We start from the raw sequence: 21,735 nt of genomic DNA on the forward strand, positions 1-21,735 counted from the left end.
CTCAAATTTGGCCTAGCTGCCCCACCCTTCCCCAATCAACGTGACACAGGGCAGCTAGGCCAAACGAGCTGCACTGCGACCCTGTGCACCAGGTTGCAACGCCTAGAGTGGGGAGCCATTCCTGCGATCCTTTGACGTATTCTGGCAACCCAGTTTTGGGTTGTGACCTATGGGATGAGGCACCCAGCTTTAGAATCTTACATTTGTTTTTATTGATACTAATTATTTAGCCTTCCAACTGGAAAACAAAATAGCCTCAGTTGCCAATGTGTTTTCATTTCAAGGTCTAATATCTCACCAGCTCCTAGGGCTAGAAGAAATGCTTTGTACGTTAGCCCAGGTTCCCAGCTCTCCAGTGGGATACACTGTCTCTTTCTAACCTGCATGGTTCAAGAGGCATCAGGCATTTAAAATGCTCCTTAATTAACAACTAGAATGTATCAACCCTTAACCTAGGATAAGTGTAATTTTTTCGTGAAGAGAGCGGAAAGAAAAAACATCTAATGCAAGGCCTATTTTGTTAAAAATGGCAGCTGTTTGAAGGGTACTCATTTTGACAGAGTAGGTGGTGAGGGGAAAAGGTGCAAAATTAATTCAGTTCATTTTATGAGTTTGTAGTTTGTGATTACAGAAATAAAGGGGTTTATCACGACCACAGTGGGTGGGTGGGTGGGTATGTACCACAAAAACCAAAACATGTATCATTACCTCCTTAGTTTTTTTTTAAATGGTCTGATGACCAGGGATCCTAGAAATCCATTTGCCATGGATAAATGCAGAAGTTGCATTTTTACAGAGAATCTTTAGTCTTTACATTTTGTGAAAAAATTAAAACATATTCAGTTAGCAGCCCAATTATCTGATGTATTTGGGACCAGGGCCAGATTGGATAATCAAAAAGAAAATAATTGTGAACATGTCAGTAAAGCATTGTGTTCAACTGATACCTATATACATGGTGGCTAGGGAAACTAAAGTTCAGCATTTCATTTTAATCGTGGAAAAACACTTTTAAAACAGAAGTCTCTAAGAGTACAAAGATTCAATGCGTAAAGATTTCTAAACTGCAGAAGGGAAATTTCACGTGTGTATGTGTGTGTGTTTATGTATAAATAAGAACATATATAATATTGTAATTTTGATTTTGAGAAGAGGATATTATAGTACAGAATAAACACAATCAATCTGACATATGCTGCTGCTGGAGTTGCATACTGCTATATTCTACCCTTTACACTTAGCAAGTCTGTTTGTCAGAAGGCTCTAATTGCTTTATGTGTGAGAACATTAGGCTGCAATAAATTTATATACACAGCTGTTCCATTACTGCAGAACAAGTTTTATCTTCTAATGAATTGATGTTTCTTTTTAGTGTCAACTCAAACCAAAATTTACACTCAAGTAGGTGAACCCTTAACATCATATAATTAGTTCAATGCCACTAATAGTAATAGAGGGGACACATTGCACACTGTACATCCGTTAAATGTATCAAGGAAGAAAAGTTTTGACTTCTGTTAATTGTTTCTTGAAAGCTTAATTGTGATTAAGAGCAGCTTTAATTGGAACAGGGAAAGAAATTATGACCTTTAAAACACATACTGCAAATAGCAGGTCTGCATTTGCTATGAGTTGCACCATAAAGGAAAAGACTAAAAGCCTTCTTTTAAATATATATATAAAAATATATATATTATTGCATTGGTAGTTCTGTATGGAGTCACATTTAGGTTAATGGAACAGAAGCTGAGATTGCTTTGGACTTTGATTAATATTTAATTCATTCTTGGTAGAAGCCTCTGATTTTAAATTAAACTGGGTACTGATAAAAGAACCAATTCACCAAAGAGGTCACATAAATTTGACCTGCCATTATGAGGATTTAAATTAAGCTGGCCCAAGTTTTGTTTTCTGCTTATTTTATATGTACTGTACATCAAGTGCAAGTAATTTACTAGGGATGATAGAGCTGGGAAAAAAGTCGCCTGAATTTGGCATTAGTATTCGAGCCATAGTTGTAATATAATACATGCCATTTGATTTCTTTAAAATAAATAGGATAGCCTAGTGAGTTGTATTGTTCTCTCAGTACACACCTTCAACTCATAACAACAAGGAAAGGGAACTACCAGTATGCGTCAAGGGGAGAATATAGTTCTGTATTTGTAATCAGTTAAATAGACATGTCTTTGTGCTTAGTTGGATAGACTGCTGATGACTTGGAATTGTGAAGGGGATACTATATAAGGAGTGTGGATCAAGGTTACTTTTATTTGTGGTTATTGTTTAAAATGAGAATTTTACTATTCATTATCTTAAAAATTAAGGCCCTCGTTCTCCTTCCCTTTGCATCCATGTGCAGAATCCCCAGTGCCTACGGAAGTGGGATGGTCTCCTGCTGTCACACGTTCTGTTCTTTTCTCCCCAAACTGTGGGAGCACCTCCAGTTAGTCTCTGTAGGATTCCAGCCCTGTGGATTCAGAAGGGCTGATGCCTGGGGAGCCAGCTGGGCTTCTGGAGTTTCTCACTCCAAAGCCCACCTTGGAAAGCAGAGTAAGAGCTGTTCAGTCCAAGACTATATAGACTCATGAAGTCTCTCCTTCCATACCATGGTACCACCTACGGGTAACTTCAGACAGTGGAGTCCCTGGGAACAGAGGTCCTGCAAAGGCCAGGTTCTCCAGGGGACCAGGGAATCTGAAGGGGCTGGATAGTAAAAAGAGAGGTAGAGGGTAGTTTATGGATCCCCAGTGTTTCTGGGTTAATTGACCATAATCTCTGGCTTTTTCCCTGAGAAGCGAACCAGTCCTAATGGAAAAATTCAAAGGGGGGGGGGTCACTCAGTGCCAGTCAGATCAAGCGCACAATTTTTCATGAAATGGAGCCAGTTCCACAACATGGCCTTACAATAACTACAGGCTCTAGGATGAAATCCCTCATCTTGGCCTTGTGCATCAAGACAAAGGTATATCTACACTATGAGATTATTCCGATTTTACATAAACTGGTTTTGTAAAACAGATTGTATAAAGTCAAGTGCACGCGGCCACACTAAGCACATTAATTCGGCGGTGTGCGTCCATGTACTGAGGCTAGTGGCGATTTCCAGAACGTTACACTGTGGGTAGCTATCCCGTAGCTATCCCATAGTTCCCGCAGTCTCTCCCGCCCATTGGAATTCTGGGTTGAGATCTCAATGCAAAAACAGTGTCGTGGGTGATTCTGGATAAATGTGGTCACTCAATCCTTCCTCCGTGAAAGCAACAGCAAACAATCATTTTGCGCCCTTTTCCCCTGGATTGTCCTGGCAGATGCCATAGCCTGGCAACCATGGAGCCCATTTTGCCTTTTGTCACTGTCACCATATGTGCACTGGATGCTGCTGACAGACGCGGTACTGCAGTGCTACACAGCAGCATTCATTTGCTTTTGCAAAGTAGCAGAGACGGTGACCATCCCTATTGCACCATCTGCCATGCCATTGTAAATTGGTGATGAGATGACGGTTATCAGTCATTCTGTACCGTCCGCTGCTGTCATGGGTGCTCCTGGCTGGCCTTGCTGAGGTCGGCCGGGGGCGCATGGACAAAAATGGGAATGACTCCCCGGGTCATTCCCTTCTTTATATTTTGTCTTAAAATAGGGTCAGTCCTGCCTAGAATATGGGGCAAGTGTACTAGAGAACCAGAGAGCACAGCCGCTCTGTGTCAGAGCCCCAGAGATCCCACAGAAATGATGAGCTGCATGCCATTCTAGGGGGTGCCCCTGCAACAACCCCACCCGTTGCTTCCCTCCTCCCCCAACCCTCCTGGGCTCCCATGGCAGTGTCCCCCCATTTGTATGATGAAGTAAGAAAGAATGCAGGAATAAGAAACACTGACTTTTTAGTGAGAGAAAATGAGGGGGAGGAAGCCTCCGGCTGCTATGATAGTCCAGACAGGACATTAAAGGGTGTCGGGGGAGAGGAGCCTAGCCTCCCGCTGCTATGATAGTCCAGGCAGTACAGAATCTTTTCTTTCGACATTAAAGGGGGTGGCTGATGGAGCTCAGCCTCCAGTTGCTATGATGAAGATGGTTACCAGCCGTTCTGTACCATCTGCCGGGAATGACCCAGAGTCGTTCCCATTTTTACCCAGCTGCCCCCAGCCGACCTCACCGAGGCCGGGCAGGAGCACTCACGGGCTGATGATGACGATGGATAGCAGTCATATTGTACCGTCTGCCGCCGGGAAGGGGATGCTGGTTTTCAGCGCTGCAGCACCCCGTCTACCAGCAGCATGCAGTAGACATAGCGTAACATCGAAAAAAGGCGAGAAATGTTTTTTTTTCCTTTTCTTTCGGCAGGGGGAAGGGTGTAAATTGACGACATATACTCTGAAATACCCAGGAAAATGTTTTTGACCCTTCAGGCATTGAGAGCTCAGCCAAGAATGTAAATGCTTTTTGGAGACTGCGGGGACTGTGGGATAGCTGGAGTCCTCAGTACCCCCTCCCTCCCTGCATGAGTGTCCATTTGATTCTTTGGCTTTCCGTTACGCTTGTCACACAGCACTGTGCTGTGGACTCTGTCTATCCTAGCCTGGAGATTTTTTCAAACACTTTGTCATTTCGTCTTCTGTAACGGAGCTCTGATAGAGCAAATTTGTCTCCCTATACAGCGATCAGATCCAGTATCTCCCATACAGTCCATGCTGGAGCTCTTTTTGGATTTGGGACTGCATCGCCACCCGTGCTGATCAGAGCTCCACACTGGCCAAACAGGAAATGAAATTCAGAAGTTCGCGGGATTTTTCCTGTCTACCTGGCCAGTGCATCTGAGTTCAGATCGCTTTCCAGAGCAGTCACAATGGTGCACTGTGGGATACCGCCCAGAGGCTAATACCGTCGATTTGCGGCCACACTACCCATAATCCGACATGGCAATACCGATTTCAGCGCTACTCCTCTCGTCAGAGAGGAGTACAGAAATCGGTTTAAAGAGCCCTTTATATTGATATAAAGGGCCTCGTGTGGACGGGTGCAGGGTTAAATCGGTTTAACGCTGCTAAATTTGGTTTAAACACACAGTGTAGACCAGGCCAAAGTAATTTATGTTTCAGATCCCTGAGATCTGTTGGGTTAATAGTCTGCACATTTCCATTAGGGGCAGACCCTTCTTGACAGAAGAAACCAGAGGAAACTCCATAAGAGTATACTGGCTCCTGTATATATGTATTGGCATGTCGGGGTACAATCTGGTCCTCTGTTATTTATTTAATAACTACACTGCCTCTTGTGGTGTACATTCTTTTTTTCCTTCCACAGGTAGCTTTATAATATATCTATAAAAACTGCCTTAGCTGTCTTTTAGGAATTATAAAATACTTTCAAGAACTGTTTGAATAATTCCAAGTTCTTCTCATCTGTGTTACTGTCAGCCACAAAGCTCTTGAGAACACTTCATAATTCCAGAACAAGAGAGGTAGTAAATGTCTCTTAAACATATGAATATTGTTGGTAGCAAAAATATGATATTTTTGTGTTTTTTTCTTTTCATAGAAACAACTTTATTGGGTGGATCAAATGTGTAGACTATCCTTTCCCCAAGGCTAGTATATTAAGTAACATTGATCTTTATTCATGAAATGGGATCAGACAGTTGTCTCAAACCTTTCTAGACTCTCTAAAATAAGATAAAACGGGAAATTTCTACTAAATATGACAACTTCAGGAAGATGGGGAAAAGGGAGAAAATTCTATCATCTGTTTGATCAGATTTAAGCACAAGAAGAGTTTTATGCAGTAATGTTAAAAATTAGAGATTATCAGTGAGCATTTATAAATAAGATGTGGACTGTAGTACAGAGTAAATATACTTTTTACTACATTAAATGCACTGGGTTCTGAAAAGCTGCTGTTTGATTTTCTAGAAGAAAATTCAAGAACTAGAAAATAATTAAAATAAGTTGTTGAGTGATACGGCTCTAAATGGTTAAACATTGTATGATATGTAATTTATAATAGTCCAGACAAAGCTGTTAGCTGTAGTGCACCCATTCCAGAATCAATCTCTTTAATTTTGTGTTTATCACAGGAGAACATAAGCTCACAATTTATACCTTAACACTGGCTTCTGTAGTGGATATACCCTGATTTACACCAGCTGAGGATCTGGCCAAGTATTGCTTTTTATAGAACTGCCCTTGTACTGTGGATACTATTTTTCATTCAGAATAACATGTCTAATAGTTTCCATTTTAGGGAAGATGATGAATCATCAATAGTTATACATTTTTTAAATATTCAGAAAATAATTTCTGTTCAGCATACATGGAAACAAAAACTCATCTCTTTAATGCTATTCAGAAGAGACTTTCTGGTTAGTACACATAGAAGCATGAAGCATGCAGGTTAGACATTCTGAAAACAACAACTGATTTGCAAGGATATTTTTGCTGTTGGAGCTCCTGAGTGAATTTCTGAAATGAGAGAATAAATCCAGACACATTTTTACCAAACTCGAGAACAAAAGACATTTTACCTTCTCTTAGGAGCACATCGTCATATGGAGTGAATTGTCATAGACACATTGACAGAGCTATGACACTTTATCCCAGTTGAAGATCAGCCCCATACAGAGCCAATTTCTTACTGTAGTTTGAATATGCAAGTTTCAACAGCAGCAGCAACAAAACCCAACAACAACTAAGCAGAACATTTTCTTAACTTTTAGTAACTGTCCTATTTTACCACCCATTTTAATGGGCTGAAAATCCTCCTTACAAAGGATATCAGAATAAAATAATATCATGCAGATCCAATAGAGACAATATTATGGTGACAATGATGTGATTTTTTTTAACATGTCAAAGCACATCATCCTGAATCCATGGAGATACTATTATGATGTCAGAATGAAACATTCTCAACACAAGTTGATGAAGACTATAAGAAAGGCAAAATGAAATGATGTTAGTGCAAGCAAGCCTATAAGATTATAATGTGAACATCATGTTAAGGGCATATGACACACTAAGTGGTATTATTTATTATATATTTTTAATTTCTGTTCATAGCAAAAATCCTGCAATTTAATAGCATTTGTTGAAATACCATTAAAGTTGAAAAACAAATGAACAAAGCTAAAGAGGTTTTAATCACAGAACAGTTGAGTTGCTAAGCTTCTCATGTAGTAGATGTAGTTGTACTATATGATATGGTTTTTCTGTAAGTGAGAATCATCTGCTATATGGCATTGTATTCTGTAAAAGAATCACTTACGATTTAATAATTAAAATAAATTAGTACTTTTTATATAGCACTTACTGTGAATCGCAAAGCACCTTATAAAGGTGGGCATTACTTCTTTTGCAGATGAGTAGACTGAAGCACAGAGAGTATCAGTGACTTGGCCAAGAGTCAGTGGTAGGGACAAATCTGCCTCCTGCTGTATTGCTCAAATGTTAGACAATGCTGCCACTCTTTTCAGGTAGCTACCATCACCCAGCACCATTACAAAACCTCAGGCTTTGTTTCCTGTTGAAAAAGGAAAACCCTTTCGCTTTTCCATAACTTCCTCCAGGCTAGACATCTTGGTGCCAGCTTTACCTCATGCCTTAGTAACTCAGGTTGTCCTGAATAAATCTGTCCTGCTGCGGTCTGCTATGATGAGAGGAATATGTGTACATTGAAGTATCTGAAGTCCGTTTCTTGTTAGAAACATAAAGAAAAGTAACATAACACAAAAATAAAGTAGACTTATAACAGTTTCTAATCCAGTTTTCTTAAACATGGCAAAATGACCAGTTCTCCTTCAGGACTGTGTCCTTCACTATACATGCCAAATAGGAATTTAAGAAGAAAAGTAACATTTAAGGTATCCAAACACAGAAATAATTTGCAATCATCTTAACTGGCAAAACATGCTTTTCAGCTCAAAAAGAAACTAGACAAATTAATTCTGTTGAAGGTAACCCTTTTGAATGTAACATTTATGACAATTTGTAGTTGTAAATTATATGAGGCAAAAGTGGTTATAATAAAGGATTTTAAAAAAAGTAAAGGAAAAATGTCACCGTTTCAGGGAAACTGCACCTTTATGCACAGGCGTCGAATTCCCCACTTTCCTGTGGGTGGTTGACCACCCTCTCTTTCCCAGCCCCGCCTCCACTCCACCCCTTCCTTACCACCATTGCAACCCCTTCCCCAAAGTCTCTGCCCCCTCCCTGCCCCTATTCCACCCCCTTCCCCAAATACCCACCCCCACCTCCTCCCCTGAGTGTACCACATTCCCGCTTCCTGGAGGAGGGATAGCTCAGTGGTTTGAGCATTGGCCTGCTAAACCCAGGGTTGTGAGTTCAATCCTTGAAGGGGCCACTTAAGGATCTGGGGCAAAAATCAGTACTTGGTCCTGCTAGTGAAGGCAGGGGGCTGGACTGGATGACCTTTCAAGGTCCCTTCCAGTTCTAGGAGATAGGTGTATCTCTAATTTTTTTTTCTGCCGCCCCCCCTCCCAGAGCATGCTCATGCTGCCAAACAGCTGTTTGGCAATGGCCAGGTGGGAAGTGCTGGGAAATAGGCGGAGGAGCAGGGATGTGGCGCACTCAGGGGGAGAGGAAGAGGTGGGGTGAGGGAGAGGGGAGCTTGGCTGCTGGTGGATGCAGAGCACCCACTAATTTTTTTCCCATGAGTGCTCCAGTCCTGCATTTTTTTTAAATACAAAACTCAGTCTGTGGATATGTTTCAGGTCAAAAAAGAAACCAATAGCGTGTCTTAGATCCAGCATTAGTTTCCTTTAGGTTCCTTTAGGAGCACCCATGGAGTTGGCATTTATGCCTGTATTCCCTCTTTATGGTTCCTCAAGGGTACCCCTCTAGCCTCCAAACTCTCAACTGTCAACTCCCTTGGGAACATTTCACTCCATCCTGAGAGAGGCTTCTTTAAAGCTGCACAGTTCCCTGCCTACATTGTGATATCCCCAGCAAGACAAAGTGCCTAAAATGCAGGCTCTGTGCCTTACTCTCTCTCTAGAAGCTATGACCAGTGTATTACTCACAGTTGTAAGTTACCACACAGCTCTTTCTAAGCATGCACATATATTCTTAAGATGAAAGCATAACAGAGAAAATAATAAAAACAATAACATTTCTATATGCCTGCTAATAGCTTACCAGAGGTCACTCATCCGTTGTAGGGAGCTCAGTAGGCCAAAGTCTATGAGTTGGGACCCTCGTTGGACTGGAAATCTTATCTGTTTGCTGGATCAGAAAGAAGGCCCTGAGTCAGTTTAAACTCAGGCTATTCATTAGAGCTGTCGATTAATCGCAGTTAACACATGCTATTAACTAAAAAAAATTAATCGCAGTTAATCACAGTTTTAATCGCACTGTTAAACAATAGAATACCAATTTAAATTTATTAAATATTTCTAGATGTTTTTCTACATTTTCAAATATATCGAATTCAGTTATAACACAGAATACAATGTGCACAGTGCTCACTTTATATTATCTTTATTACAAATATTTGCACTGTAAAAATGATAAAAGAAATAGTATTTTTCAATTCACCTCATACAAGTACCTTAATGCAATCTCTTTAGCATGAAAGTGCAACTTACAAATGTAGATTTTTCTTTGTTACATAACTACACTCCGAACCCTGCAATCTCAGCCTGGAGCAACCTCCTGCACCCCCAAACCCCTCATTCCCTGCCCCACCCTGGATCCCACACCCCCAACTGGAGCCTGGACACCATCCCACACCCCAACTCCCTGCCCCAGCCCTTATCCCCCTCCTGCCCTCTGAACCCCTCAGTCCCAGCCCAGAACATTCTCCTACACCCCAAACTCCTCATCCCTGGAGCCCTCATCCCCGTCCACCCCATTCCCCTGTCCCAGCCCAGAGCCCCCTCCCACGCTTCGAACTTCTCATTTCTAGCCCCACCCCGGAGCCTGCACCTCCAACCAGACCCCTAACCCCCTCCCACACCCCAGCCCCAATTTTGTGAGCATTCATGGTCTGCCATACAATTTCTATTCCCAGATGTGGCCCTCAGGCCAAAACGTTTGCCCACGCCTGCTTTAGAGCCTACAAGTCCACTCAGTCCTACTTCTTGTTCAGCCTATTGCTAAGACAAACAAGATTTTTTACCTTTACAGGAAAAAATGCTGCCTGCTTCTTATTTACAATGTCACCTGAAAGTGAGAACAGGTGTTCACATGGCACTTTTGTAGTCAGCACTGCAAGGTATTTACATGCCAGATATGCTAAACATTCATATGTCCCTTCATGTTTTGGCCACCATTCCAGAGTACATGCTTCCATGCTGATGACACTCCTTTACAAAAAATGCTTTGATTAAATTTTGACTGAGCTCCTTGGGAGAGAACAGTACGTCTCCTACTGTGTTTTACCCACATTCTGCCATATATTTCATGTTGTAGCAGTCTTGGATGATGACCCAGCACATGTTGTTCGTGTTAAGAACATTTTCACTGCAGATTTGACAAAGCAAAGAAGCTACCAGTCTGAGATTTCTAAAGATAGGTGCAGCACTCAATCCAAGGTTTAAGAATCTGAAGTGCCTTCCAAAATCTGAGGGGGACAAGGTGTGCAGCATGCTTTCAGAAGTCTTAAAAGAGCAACACTGCAATGCGGAGACTACAGAACCTGAACCACCAAAAAAGAAAATCAACCTTCTGCTGCTGACTCAGATGATGAAACTGAACATGCGTCAGTCTGTACTACTTTGGATCGTTATTGAGCAGAACCCGTCATCAGCATGGAGACATGTCCTCTGGAATGATGGTTGAAGCATGAAGGGACATATGAATCTTCAATGCATCTGGCACGTAAATATCTTTCAACATTGGCTACAGCAATGCGATGTGAATGCCTGTTCTCGCTTTCAGGTGACATTGTAAACCAGAAGTGGGCAGCATTATGTCCCACAAATGTATACAAACTTGTTTATCTGAGTGACAGGCTGAACAAGAAGTAGGACTGAATGGACTTGTAGGCTCTAAAGTTTTACATTGTTTTATTTTTGAATGCAGTCATTTTTTGTACATAATTCTACATTTGTAAGTTCAACTTTCATGATAAAGATGTTGTATTACAGTACTTATATGAGGTGAATTGAAAAATACTATTTTTTTTTGCAGCACAAATATTTGTGATCAGAAATAAATATAAAATGAGCCCTGTACTCTTTGTGTTCTGTATTGTAATTGAAATCAATATATTGGAAAATGTAGAAAAATCAAAAAATATTTCAATAAATGGTATTCTATTATTAAAGTGTGATTAATCGTAATTGCAATTATTTTTTTTAATTGCATGATTAATTGCAATTAATTTTTAATCGCTTGCTAGCCCTACTATTTATCCAGAACTCCTCTCTTTGTCTTTTGGCCTCTGGAGAATCCAGTTTGAACTCATGTATGAGGGATGGCCAACCTGAGCCTGAGAAGGAGCCAGAATTTACCAATGTACATTTCCAAAGAGCCACAGTAATATATCAGCAGCCTCCCATCAGTTCCCCCATCCTACTCCCAGAGCCTCCACCCACCTGTAGCCCCGTCAATCAGTGCCTCCCCCTCCCTTCCTCCCCGCACCTCCCAATCAGCTCTTTCGTGGCATGGGGGAGGAGCGAGGGCACTGCAGGCTCAGGGGAGAGGGCGGGAAGGGGTGGAGTGGGGGCAGAGCCAGGGGTTGAGCAGTGAGCACTCCCCGGCACATTGGAAAGTTGACGCCTATAGCTCCAGCCCCAGAGTTGGTACCTATACATGGAGCCACATATTAACTTCTGAAGAGCTGCATGTGGCTCCAGAGCCACAGGTTGGCCACCCCTGTCATATATGCAAGTCTCTGATGTTAATTCTCTGGAGGTGTTGCAACTTGAGTGAATTTGCCTAATCATCCCCCACTGTTCTTGATTCCTGGAGAAGCTGGGGTTACCCTTCCCCATGGAATTCCATACAGTTCTAGGCCCACAATGATACATAAACTTAAAACAGTACATTCTCCTTAAGATATTGCAGAAAATTACCATATCAGTCACAAAAAGTATTTTAGGAAATATGTTACAGGCCCAATGTGATTTTATGCAGAAATAAAGATGTTTTGATAAACCAACTTTTTAAAGATTTTTAAGAAGTCTTCATATGCAAATATTTATACGTTTTAATCTTAATTAATTATTTTCTAATCAGTGTATAAAACTAGGAGGCTAATTTCATAAGAAAGCAACATCTATAGAAAGTGCATTTAGGCACGAATTCAAGTACAGTAATCAGACTTACGTTTGATTTCCATTTTTTTTCCTGGTTGATTTAAATGGAGTACTGCTGGTTTCATGAGATAGCTATTGAGAGTTTTCAAGATGGTCCCAACTAAAATCTTGATAGCAAATGTCCCCAGACTTTAGAAAATGTAGGTATGACCATGAATCTTAACTCGGGCTCCCTTCTGATATTGCACCCTCTGAAGTTTATGCCAACACTACCCCGGATTTTAGTGGGAGTGGGATCAATACCCATAATGGCAACTGAATCTGAGTGCTCCTGAAGTTTGGATTGGCCTCTGAAATGCTTGGGCCCATGTCAGTTTTTTTAAATGGAGTGTTTCCCATTTGGTATATGGAAATTAATCTGTCATTAGTGAGAGAGAGAGAGAAGGTAAAAACAATGAAAATATTAGTTTGGGATTTATATGTAAATATCCCACAGTTAATTAAAATAATTGTACTGGAATTTGATTATAGAGTGGTAAGGAGGCGGGGGACCATCTCTAATATGACCATGTGAACACTGTGCAATGTTGTATCATCACTTAAACTGTTCAGGTCTTTCAATTAAATTTGTATTGCTATATTACTTTACTAATTAATAGATTCCAAGGTAAAAAGGGACCACTACGATCATCTAGTCTGACCTCCTGTATAACACAGGTCATAGGACTTCCTGAAAATAATTCCTAGAGCATATCTTTTAGAAAAACATCCAATCCTGATTTTTAAAATTGCCAGTGATGGAGAATCCATAATAACATTTGGCAAATCGTTCCAATGGTCAATTACTCTCACTGTTAAAAATGTATGCCTTATTTCCAGTATGAATTTGTCTAGCTTCATCTTCCAGCCAGTGATATGGTCCTTGACATTGTGGTTTTATTACTTTTCTTTTTTTAAACAAAGATTTCATTTTTGCTGAAAGCAAATGTGCATTACAGTCTAGAGAAAATGCTATTTGTTTTTCATACACACAACACCAAGATATAGAATTTTTTTATGGATCATTTCAGTGGTTAAGAGAAAAAACAATCAATCTAAAAAGGCTTTTCCATTCTCTGACATAATGTCTAGCAGTTCGCTAAGCATGACATACAATCCCTCATGACCTTTTAAAGAAAATAAGCTTGTTGACGTTGAAAGAGAACTAAAGGGTGCAGTTCAGATATGTAAATAAGTATGTAAAGTATGCACTAAAATTTTCTGTTGAAATTTGCTGATGACCTTAAAATCAGTTGTATAAGCAGAATCATTTGCTCTGTGAAAACAATTTATTTGTAAGTATTTAGGCCTCCATCCTGCAAAGCCTTAGGCCTGGTCTACATTAACAGTTGTACTACTATTGCTATGTCAGTTGATGGAATGATTTTTTACCTACGTAGCTATGCCAGTATAAGACCTACTGTGGACACAGTTAGACTAGTGGGTCAACCAGCATCAACTCTAGCGGTATAAGCATAATTATATTGGAATTACTATGTCCGGCTAGCAGTTGTTTCATCAGTTAAATAAACCGGTATAACTAAAACAGCAAAACCCTACTAGAGGAGACAAGGCCTTCCACACAACAATCTATGGGGATTAATCTTATGTTCAAGTTACCTGGATAAGACTTTGCAGGATTTGATCCATCATCAAAAATATATTGATTTCAACATTGGTGTAGGAAAATATTTTGAAGTTCGCAGACTGCCTCTCACCCCTTCTCTAACATATTTTTTATGCTTCATCTGTGGTCAAGAAGACTAATCTCTCCTATGCCTCAGCCACTGATCACCTGTATTTTACACCATCGAGGGATTTGTTGATTCTTATTATGGGTTCATCTATCTCCTCCTTAATATCTCGAAAAGGTCTTCCCCGAGTCAAATGATTTACATTCTCTTTTCTATTAATTTTTTAAAAATAATAAATTATAATAGTATGTTAAAAATTAAAAATAAAGAAGTGTTCTTTTTAGTCTTGCATTTTAAACAAAATTATGGCCATGACTGCACCAGATTTTACAGTTGTTTGTGGTTTGAAATAGGCTTGGATTGTTTCTGTACAACCTCACAGCTCTAAAGTAAAGATTGGACTTTGAAATAGCCCAGTAGCTTAATATCTGAGTTCACATGTTTATTGCAGGCTTCTAAAATATTTACTCTTCTTTTTAGTCAAAGAGTTCCCCTGAAATGCAAAACAGAATTTCTGTCTCCCACATGTGAGCTCTGACAGGCTAATAAGGAAGAAAGATGGTCACAATAAAAGGGGTCTTGGGTGCATTCCTCAGATTTCACTGGTTGTAAAATGATGGCCCTGCTACAAAATGACCACGTAGGGTTTGGAAGTGAAATCTAGTCTTGAGAGTTTGAAGAGTCTGCTGTAGTGAAGTGACCTCCCTAGCAGCCATAAAATATCCAGAGGACTGGAGTTATCACAACGAAAGCAAGTGCCGTATTAACAGCTTTGGAGACCAACATTTTAACAAAGAGAATAGAGCTGTGTATTTTTAATTTGTGATGATTTACTACATTGAAATTGGTGTGAAAAGGACAACAAATCACTGTGTCAAAATCTGGAAATGAATTTTATGAGCTGAAGGAAGTTGAGTGTCTTTTGGGATTTGCATAACTTTCTCATAATACTTTTCATATTAGGGATGATGCTTAAAACTGAAAGTAAACTGGAAAAGCCATCAAACTTCCTAAGTAGCTGATTTCACACATACACACTGACATAGATCCTAGTTTCTATAGCCTTGTTTTGGGGGGGGAGGGGACGGTGTGTGTGTGTGTAATATGACCGGGGTAAAAGGTGAAAAGATCTTTCTTGTCATATTAAGCTGATCCCTGACTTTAGCTACATTTTAAAAAATACAAACATTAGAAGAGATATTCTCTGTATTCACTTTGCAAAGATGAAATGGCAGAAAGGGGCTTTTGTAATTCTCTATATGATAGAAATAAGCTAAGCTTGAAAGAGGTCTGTAAAAGAAGATTTAGTTGGGAGGTATACCCTTCAACATGCAAGAATCTGTCCCTGTTAGAAACTACCTTTGCATACATAATTAATTTAAGCAACCCATTCAGTCTCTACAGCTACAAGAGAAATTAAAGTCAGGTGTTTGCTGAACATATGGGGGATTTACTGTGAATTTATGACCTGTGGTTTGAGTGTAAAACCCCAAGATACTGGCTGATAAAACTTAATGAAGCTTGTGCAGAGAAGCTATTTTTATTTGCATTTAAGTAATTGATACATTTTCTTCTTTAGATACCTTCCCCTTTGCCCCATTTCTCATAAATTCTTTGGAACCTGAGGAAAACAGGAGCCATAAAAGACCCACCTTTCTAAGTTCCCTTCCATAGTACCTTTACAACTGTTGGTATTTAAATCAGTTTGTGACATACTCATCTGCCCCTATTATAACACACACTGTTGAGCTGTGACCACACAGTTACTCCTTTATACAGTGCAACCCTATGTTAGCCCCATTTGCACATTCAGAACTATGCTGCCTAGCCATGTAAGTGCACTCTGGGAAAATCTGGGCCTATATTTCATAATGCCTCTGAAAGTGAGAGTGTGGAGAACACGCACACAAAATGCCACCAGTAGCATGTGGGACTATGCATTCTGGATGCCTGCAGCACAGACAGCTAGATAGAAGAAGGGCTGACCAAACTGGTAACACGGGCATGCATAGGGAGTTCCAGCTAGATTGATGGAAGACTGAAGGACTGTTAACTATCTAGCTTACCACCAAGTATCAACCATATTGGGTCTGGATACATCCATCCATGTCACTAGCTGTTTATAAACTCACGTAGAACTTGTAGAGTAGTGGACTGCATGGTCTAGTATAGCATTAACCTTAAGTTTTAAATCCAGGGATATTTTTCATGCCGTTTTACCACATGTCGACATCTTTTTTGCAACAACGTGACAGTTGCTGTTTAGTCACCTATTTGAGTGATTTGAGACAAGCTTATCTGCTTTGAATGAGCACAGCGGGGGAAAAGGTATTCTAATTCCATTAAATTTAGCGGAAGCTTTTATAGTGGATTAACACTACCCTATCACTGTTGCTCTATTTTATCCTGCTCTAGCAATGAAGACAGGTCCAATTTAATACACACTCCGCTAGTTCTGAACTTTGGCAAGCGCATATTCTGCAGGCTAATGCATTGCCCCAAGAGTGATAACACCATTAATAACCAATGAGTCAACCTTTTAAAATTCCTGAGAACACATTTTCTACTTGCTTCTACCTGTGGATAGAGGGATATCCAACTCTTGATTTTTAAAGTAACATAAGAAAGTTTAAATGATGTGAGTATTCTGTCTAAACTTAAGGAAATGTAATTAGTACAACAACTAGGCAATGCTTGCTCACTGGCTTGCCATAATTGAGAACCCAGTTATTACATTTGTGTTTTATAACTGCAATTGAGAGATCTAAGCAGCTACCTAGATCCTGGAATACCAGGCAGCTCCAATCCATGTTAAAAAATTTCAAGGTGTAGGAAACATTGTTCATTTGCTAAACTTGAGGTTATTCTAGCCGGGTTGTTACTGCCCAGCGGTGGTGGTGGTGTTAGGACCCTTTTTCAGGCCAATGAATTTTCCCAAAGCTTTAGTCATCCCTGTTCAGAAGCTTGTTTGTATCCACTTTATCACTCTGACAATCTGTCTGTTTTGAAAGGATTACAACTCTGTACATCAATTCATGACATCATGGTGAGACATTGCTTAATGATGTGAGACTGTTATGGTCATTGCTGTGGCTGCCTGTTACTGAAAATATGTGACAGGTCTGGTCTATGAGCTTTGCTTACAGTTGCTTTTTTTAGCCCATGCAGGTAACTATTTTAAGTAGCATTCCTGAAATAGCCAACTGTTAAATGTACCATCTGTAGTCAGAAGATAACTAAGGGCCATATGCAGAGCTGGTGTAAATAGGCCCAACTCCATTGCAGCAAATGGAATTGTGCTGGCTTACATCAGGGCTGAGCTTGGCCCTGAAAACTTTGCTCTTGATTTTGTTCAAGAACTGTTAGTAATTGGAGCAAGAGGAAATGTAATTTGTCTTCACAGAAACTGGGTTTCCACAAGTACCTGATCCTGGGAGGTGCTGATTGTCTTCTGCGAAGTTGTGGGCGCCCTCCCTTGAAATAAATTGCAGCCGAGTGAAAGGTTTGCAACAAAAGCACAAACTAGGCAACAGATGGTTTCCTATACAAAGCTGACACTCAGTCCAGCTTCATGTATGCTAAATTTCAGATAAACCAAGGCTAAGTTTCAAGTTAAACTCCTTCCTCCCCATAGATAATTCTGGAAAGTTTGGATTGAGTTGACTTTTAAATTTTGGGTTCATGTGAATGTAAAACACAAACAGAAATGTAATATAGTGCTTATAAATAAGTCTGGCTGTTACCCATCCTCAACAAGTACTGGTTCTGTACAGGCCCCCTCCAGCAGAGGAGAGTTTTAAGCAGCCTGGAACAAAGCCTCTCTCCTAGTGTACTTTGTGTGGCTAATGTCCTCATCCAAGTGACATACTTACCAAGTCAAAACTGGCGTTGTCATAGACTGAGAACTTGCTAGGTTATTTATTATTCATTAAGTGCTCTGCAAGACTAACATAAAGACAGTCCTTGCCCCAACGAGCTTGAGGTCTAAAAGGCAGCCATAATACAACACACACTGAGAGATGCAGGAGAGAAGTAATCTTAGAACAGTTGTTTTGCGTGTGTGGTTTTATGTTTTCGTTTCATTTATCTAATTTCCTTCTTGTTTTTTCACTTGCTTGTGGAAGAAATGACTGAATTTTCAAGAAGGCTTTTGTTGAGGATGGGGTGTTCTAATGGCCTACTGGTCATGTTATGCATAGAAGCATGCCAAGATGGGAGTGGGTGAAGGAAACAAAGGAGCTGATGGTGGAATTAAGAATGAGGAGAAAGGTGGAAAGAAACAAGAGCTCAGGTGGCAGGCCAGGGTAGAGTTATGCAGGGCCTTGAAGACAAGAATGAGAAGTTTAAACCTGATATGATGAGCAAAGAGATCACTGGAGTGATTCAAGAAAGGAGCATAGTGCAGGGCTGAGAATGAAAAGTTAATAAAATAAAAGAGGCAACATGTAATCCTCTTCACCCTCTCCCTCCCCCAACTAATCTGTCCTCCCTTGAAGGTTTCTTAAGGCCACCTCCCTATTTTATCCTAACATCCTTCCAATTTACCACCTTCTCTCTTAATATTTTTAAAGTTTTTTTTTTAAATAATATACGATCACTTGATCTCACTTATTGTATATCTTTGTGACTCTTTGAGCACAAGGAATTTTGGGTAGCAATTGTGCTGGGAAACTGAAGTGATTTTGTTCTTTAATGAATATTTTTCTGTGAAATAGACCTATAGCTCCATTCCCCACCGCTCTCCATTTTCTAATTTTAGATTTTGTCCCTCACTTTTTCAGTTAGGGGGTAAAATAGAAAAAAAATATGGAAGGTTTTTCTTGTCTATCTGTGTCAAACCCATTAGTAACATGAATGTTTCCTTTAAGTCAGCTTGACATTTTCTTTTTGCGATTATGAATAAATTCATCCTTTTTAGAGTTTTTGGAGAAGTTCTTCATAAATCCTGGGGTCCTCCTCCATTGCTCCATCTCATTCCAGTGAAAAGACAACCAACCTGGTTTACATACAGTTCTGGAGGAGGTTTACCCATTATACCTTACAATATCTTTATTGATTATTTTGTGTAATATTCAACTGTTGATGGAACTATTTTTAACAACATCCATAGAATGAGCAAAAGTCTTTTACAATATGTTTTCTACAATAACCCCTTCACCCATTTTGTGGTCAATAGAAAGCATCCGTTCCATTTAACCTGTGGACTCTATTTTGGTTTATTGTCTCAACATTTTAGCACAAGCTGCCTTACTGCAGTACTTTTTCTTACCATTAAACAGAGGCAGCTCTTTATTGTCATGCCCTCTTTCCTGCTGTGCCTCCAACAGGCTAATCCTTTCAGCTCATTCAGTGGCTCTCTTACCCTGTTATCTCTTCTGAGTTTGAAATGAACCACATCCCCTGACTGATGAGCCCCTTAATATTCATTGATCATTTTAAGTACATCAAGTGGCCTAACTTAGCTATTTGCTAATCTCTTTTTACCACAACTAAATGGTATTGCAAACAAAAAAATATTCTTACCTCTTAAAGCCTAAAAATTAAGCAAGTCTGCATGTATTATGCATTACATTTTATACATAATCTACTACTATATTGCTTGTTTGTTATAGTAACAATCTCTAGTTCTGAAAAACAGTAAACTATACTCCCCCAAAATTTTGTACTTATATTGAACTGTGCCAGTTACAAAAGTCAAAGTGCATGGTGTCACTACGGATTAACCTGGATAAGAGCTGTACATCTCCAACAGGATTAGGGGGTGACATGACCTGAGAAAGCTATAGTCTTAAAGTCCCTCCCACCAGAGGGGATAGAGTAGGGGAAACTCCATAGTGAGACTTCAGAATTTCTTCCCCCTCTGATTTTTTTCCTGAGGGAGGGGATGATCTGGGATTTGGGTGCATTATGCTTTTTCTATGTACAATGTCTAAATCTACAAATTGATGGAATTATTCTCCGCTGTTTCTCTTTAGCTTTCTCATTTGAAACAATGTAATAATACCTGAACATTTTTTCATCAGCACTTTTAACAGAAGACAATAGATGCAGGGTTTAAGAGCCCCAGAATAAGAGATTAAAATGGAGAAAGAATTCCTTCTGGTTAGCCTTTAATATAAAAGATTTGTCTGTCAGGCATCCTACAATTCCCATATCAAAAACTCTGAAGTATGCCAGAAGTTAGGGGGACAGAGGGGCAGATTGGAGAAGCTGGAAAAATGGCAATGAGATTAATGAATATCCACTTTTCTATCTGCCTTATGCAACTAGCCGTTCCTGTGCATATTTCATGATGCTTTCACATAAATCAAGTTTAAAATGTACTATGGAGAGGGGATTACCTGTTACTGCCATTATGGAAAATTTATGGTTTTAAATAGTTCAAGTCTGAGTATGACTGTACATAAAAAAAACAAAACCCTATAATGTTATTCAATCTTCTACAGAATACTGGAATGTCACAGGATGTCAACAAGCCTGTAACCTGAATGTGTTCTTGTGAGCCTATGGCCCTGTTGTGTTCTTGAATATTGTACTGTGAACTAGATTTAATTTTACATTTCCATTAGCCTTTTAATGATATCAAAATATCAGTTTAAAAGACTTGTTAGAAACAGAACTAAGGGATGACAGGTTCTTATTAATTGGAAGAAAATAATCAAATTGTGTATAGACAGGATTTCCAAACATCATAAATTAATTTGATGGAACTAAAGATCTGACATCAGTACCATAGATTAAACGATGAGTGAGTTTATTAAATATTAGCGGTCATTATGGCAGTTTTTCAATATATTCCTAATTTTTAATCTAAAAGTTTGTCTGATGCTAATGACTATATTCTTTGTACTTTATAATCCCTATGGTAATATTAACTGTAGAAGTGCCAATTTGCTTTGATGAGTTTAGAAATTGCATTTTAAAATAGCCTCATTATTCTCATTCTGTTTGAAATTTCTTTTAAAGCTGCAAACAGTATTGATAATAAGAGCAAACTGAACAACATTTTATTTAATGCCTGCAACTTGTTTTAAAATTCTTTCATTACTTCTAAAGTACTGTCACTTCACAAGAAGCTGCCATTTTCCTACTAACCATATTTCACAGTTATGGTTCTAAAGTTTGTTCATCCTTTACCTCCTCCTTCTTTTAGCATCAGATCAACTCCTAGCAATCATGACCGGATACAGCGTCTGAGGCAAGAATTTCAGCAAGCAAAGCAAGATGAAGATGTGGAAGACCGCAGACGTACCTATAGTTTTGAACAACCATGGGTGAGTGTCTAGATGCTCCATATACTGGACAATGCCCCCTCACCCCAAGTGTACATTAAGTACCGCCATTTCAGCTGTGGTCCTTAATCCTGCATGCAACAAAGCAATGTAGATCCAAGCTCCTCTGACCTTTTAACTCCTGACCTTTCTCTTATCTCCATCTGTGGTCCATTGTTGCTAATTTCATTTTATATCATGCTCAGCCATCTGTCCATTGTGTAAATGGTGTCATTTGCTCTGTGACAAAACATAGCTCTGTCTCTCATCACTGTGAACTAATTTATAGTTGGTACCTAAAGGAGGGGGAGTTGTCAGGACATTTTCTATAAAAAAGGTAACTTTTCACTCCTCAAACTAGAGAGATTCCATTGCAATATGGATATATTCATGAAATACAAGCTGGACTGGACAGAAAGACTGTGTACATATCAAATTAATGCCTAAAATATTGAGGTCCTTGTGAGGCATTATCACAGGTTGAGATTAATTTTTTCCTTAAGAAAAAAATTACATG

The 21,735-nt window shown here is 39.6% G+C and overlaps 1 protein-coding gene across 10 annotated transcripts in view; it reads left to right on the plus strand.

The window, feature by feature from the left end:
• Positions 1-21,735, plus strand: part of PARD3 (par-3 family cell polarity regulator) — a 648,004-nt gene that overhangs the window by 608,244 nt on the left and 18,025 nt on the right. For all 10 annotated transcript variants that reach the window (XM_030550179.1, XM_030550184.1, XM_030550177.1 and 7 more), the window contains one exon: positions 21,101-21,221. In XM_030550179.1, coding sequence (XP_030406039.1) covers positions 21,101-21,221 — 121 coding nt within the window. The remainder of the gene's footprint in view (positions 1-21,100; positions 21,222-21,735) is intronic.

The sequence above is a fragment of the Gopherus evgoodei genome, chromosome 2 (genome assembly GCF_007399415.2).
Source record: "Gopherus evgoodei ecotype Sinaloan lineage chromosome 2, rGopEvg1_v1.p, whole genome shotgun sequence".
NCBI lineage: Eukaryota > Metazoa > Chordata > Testudines > Testudinidae > Gopherus > Gopherus evgoodei.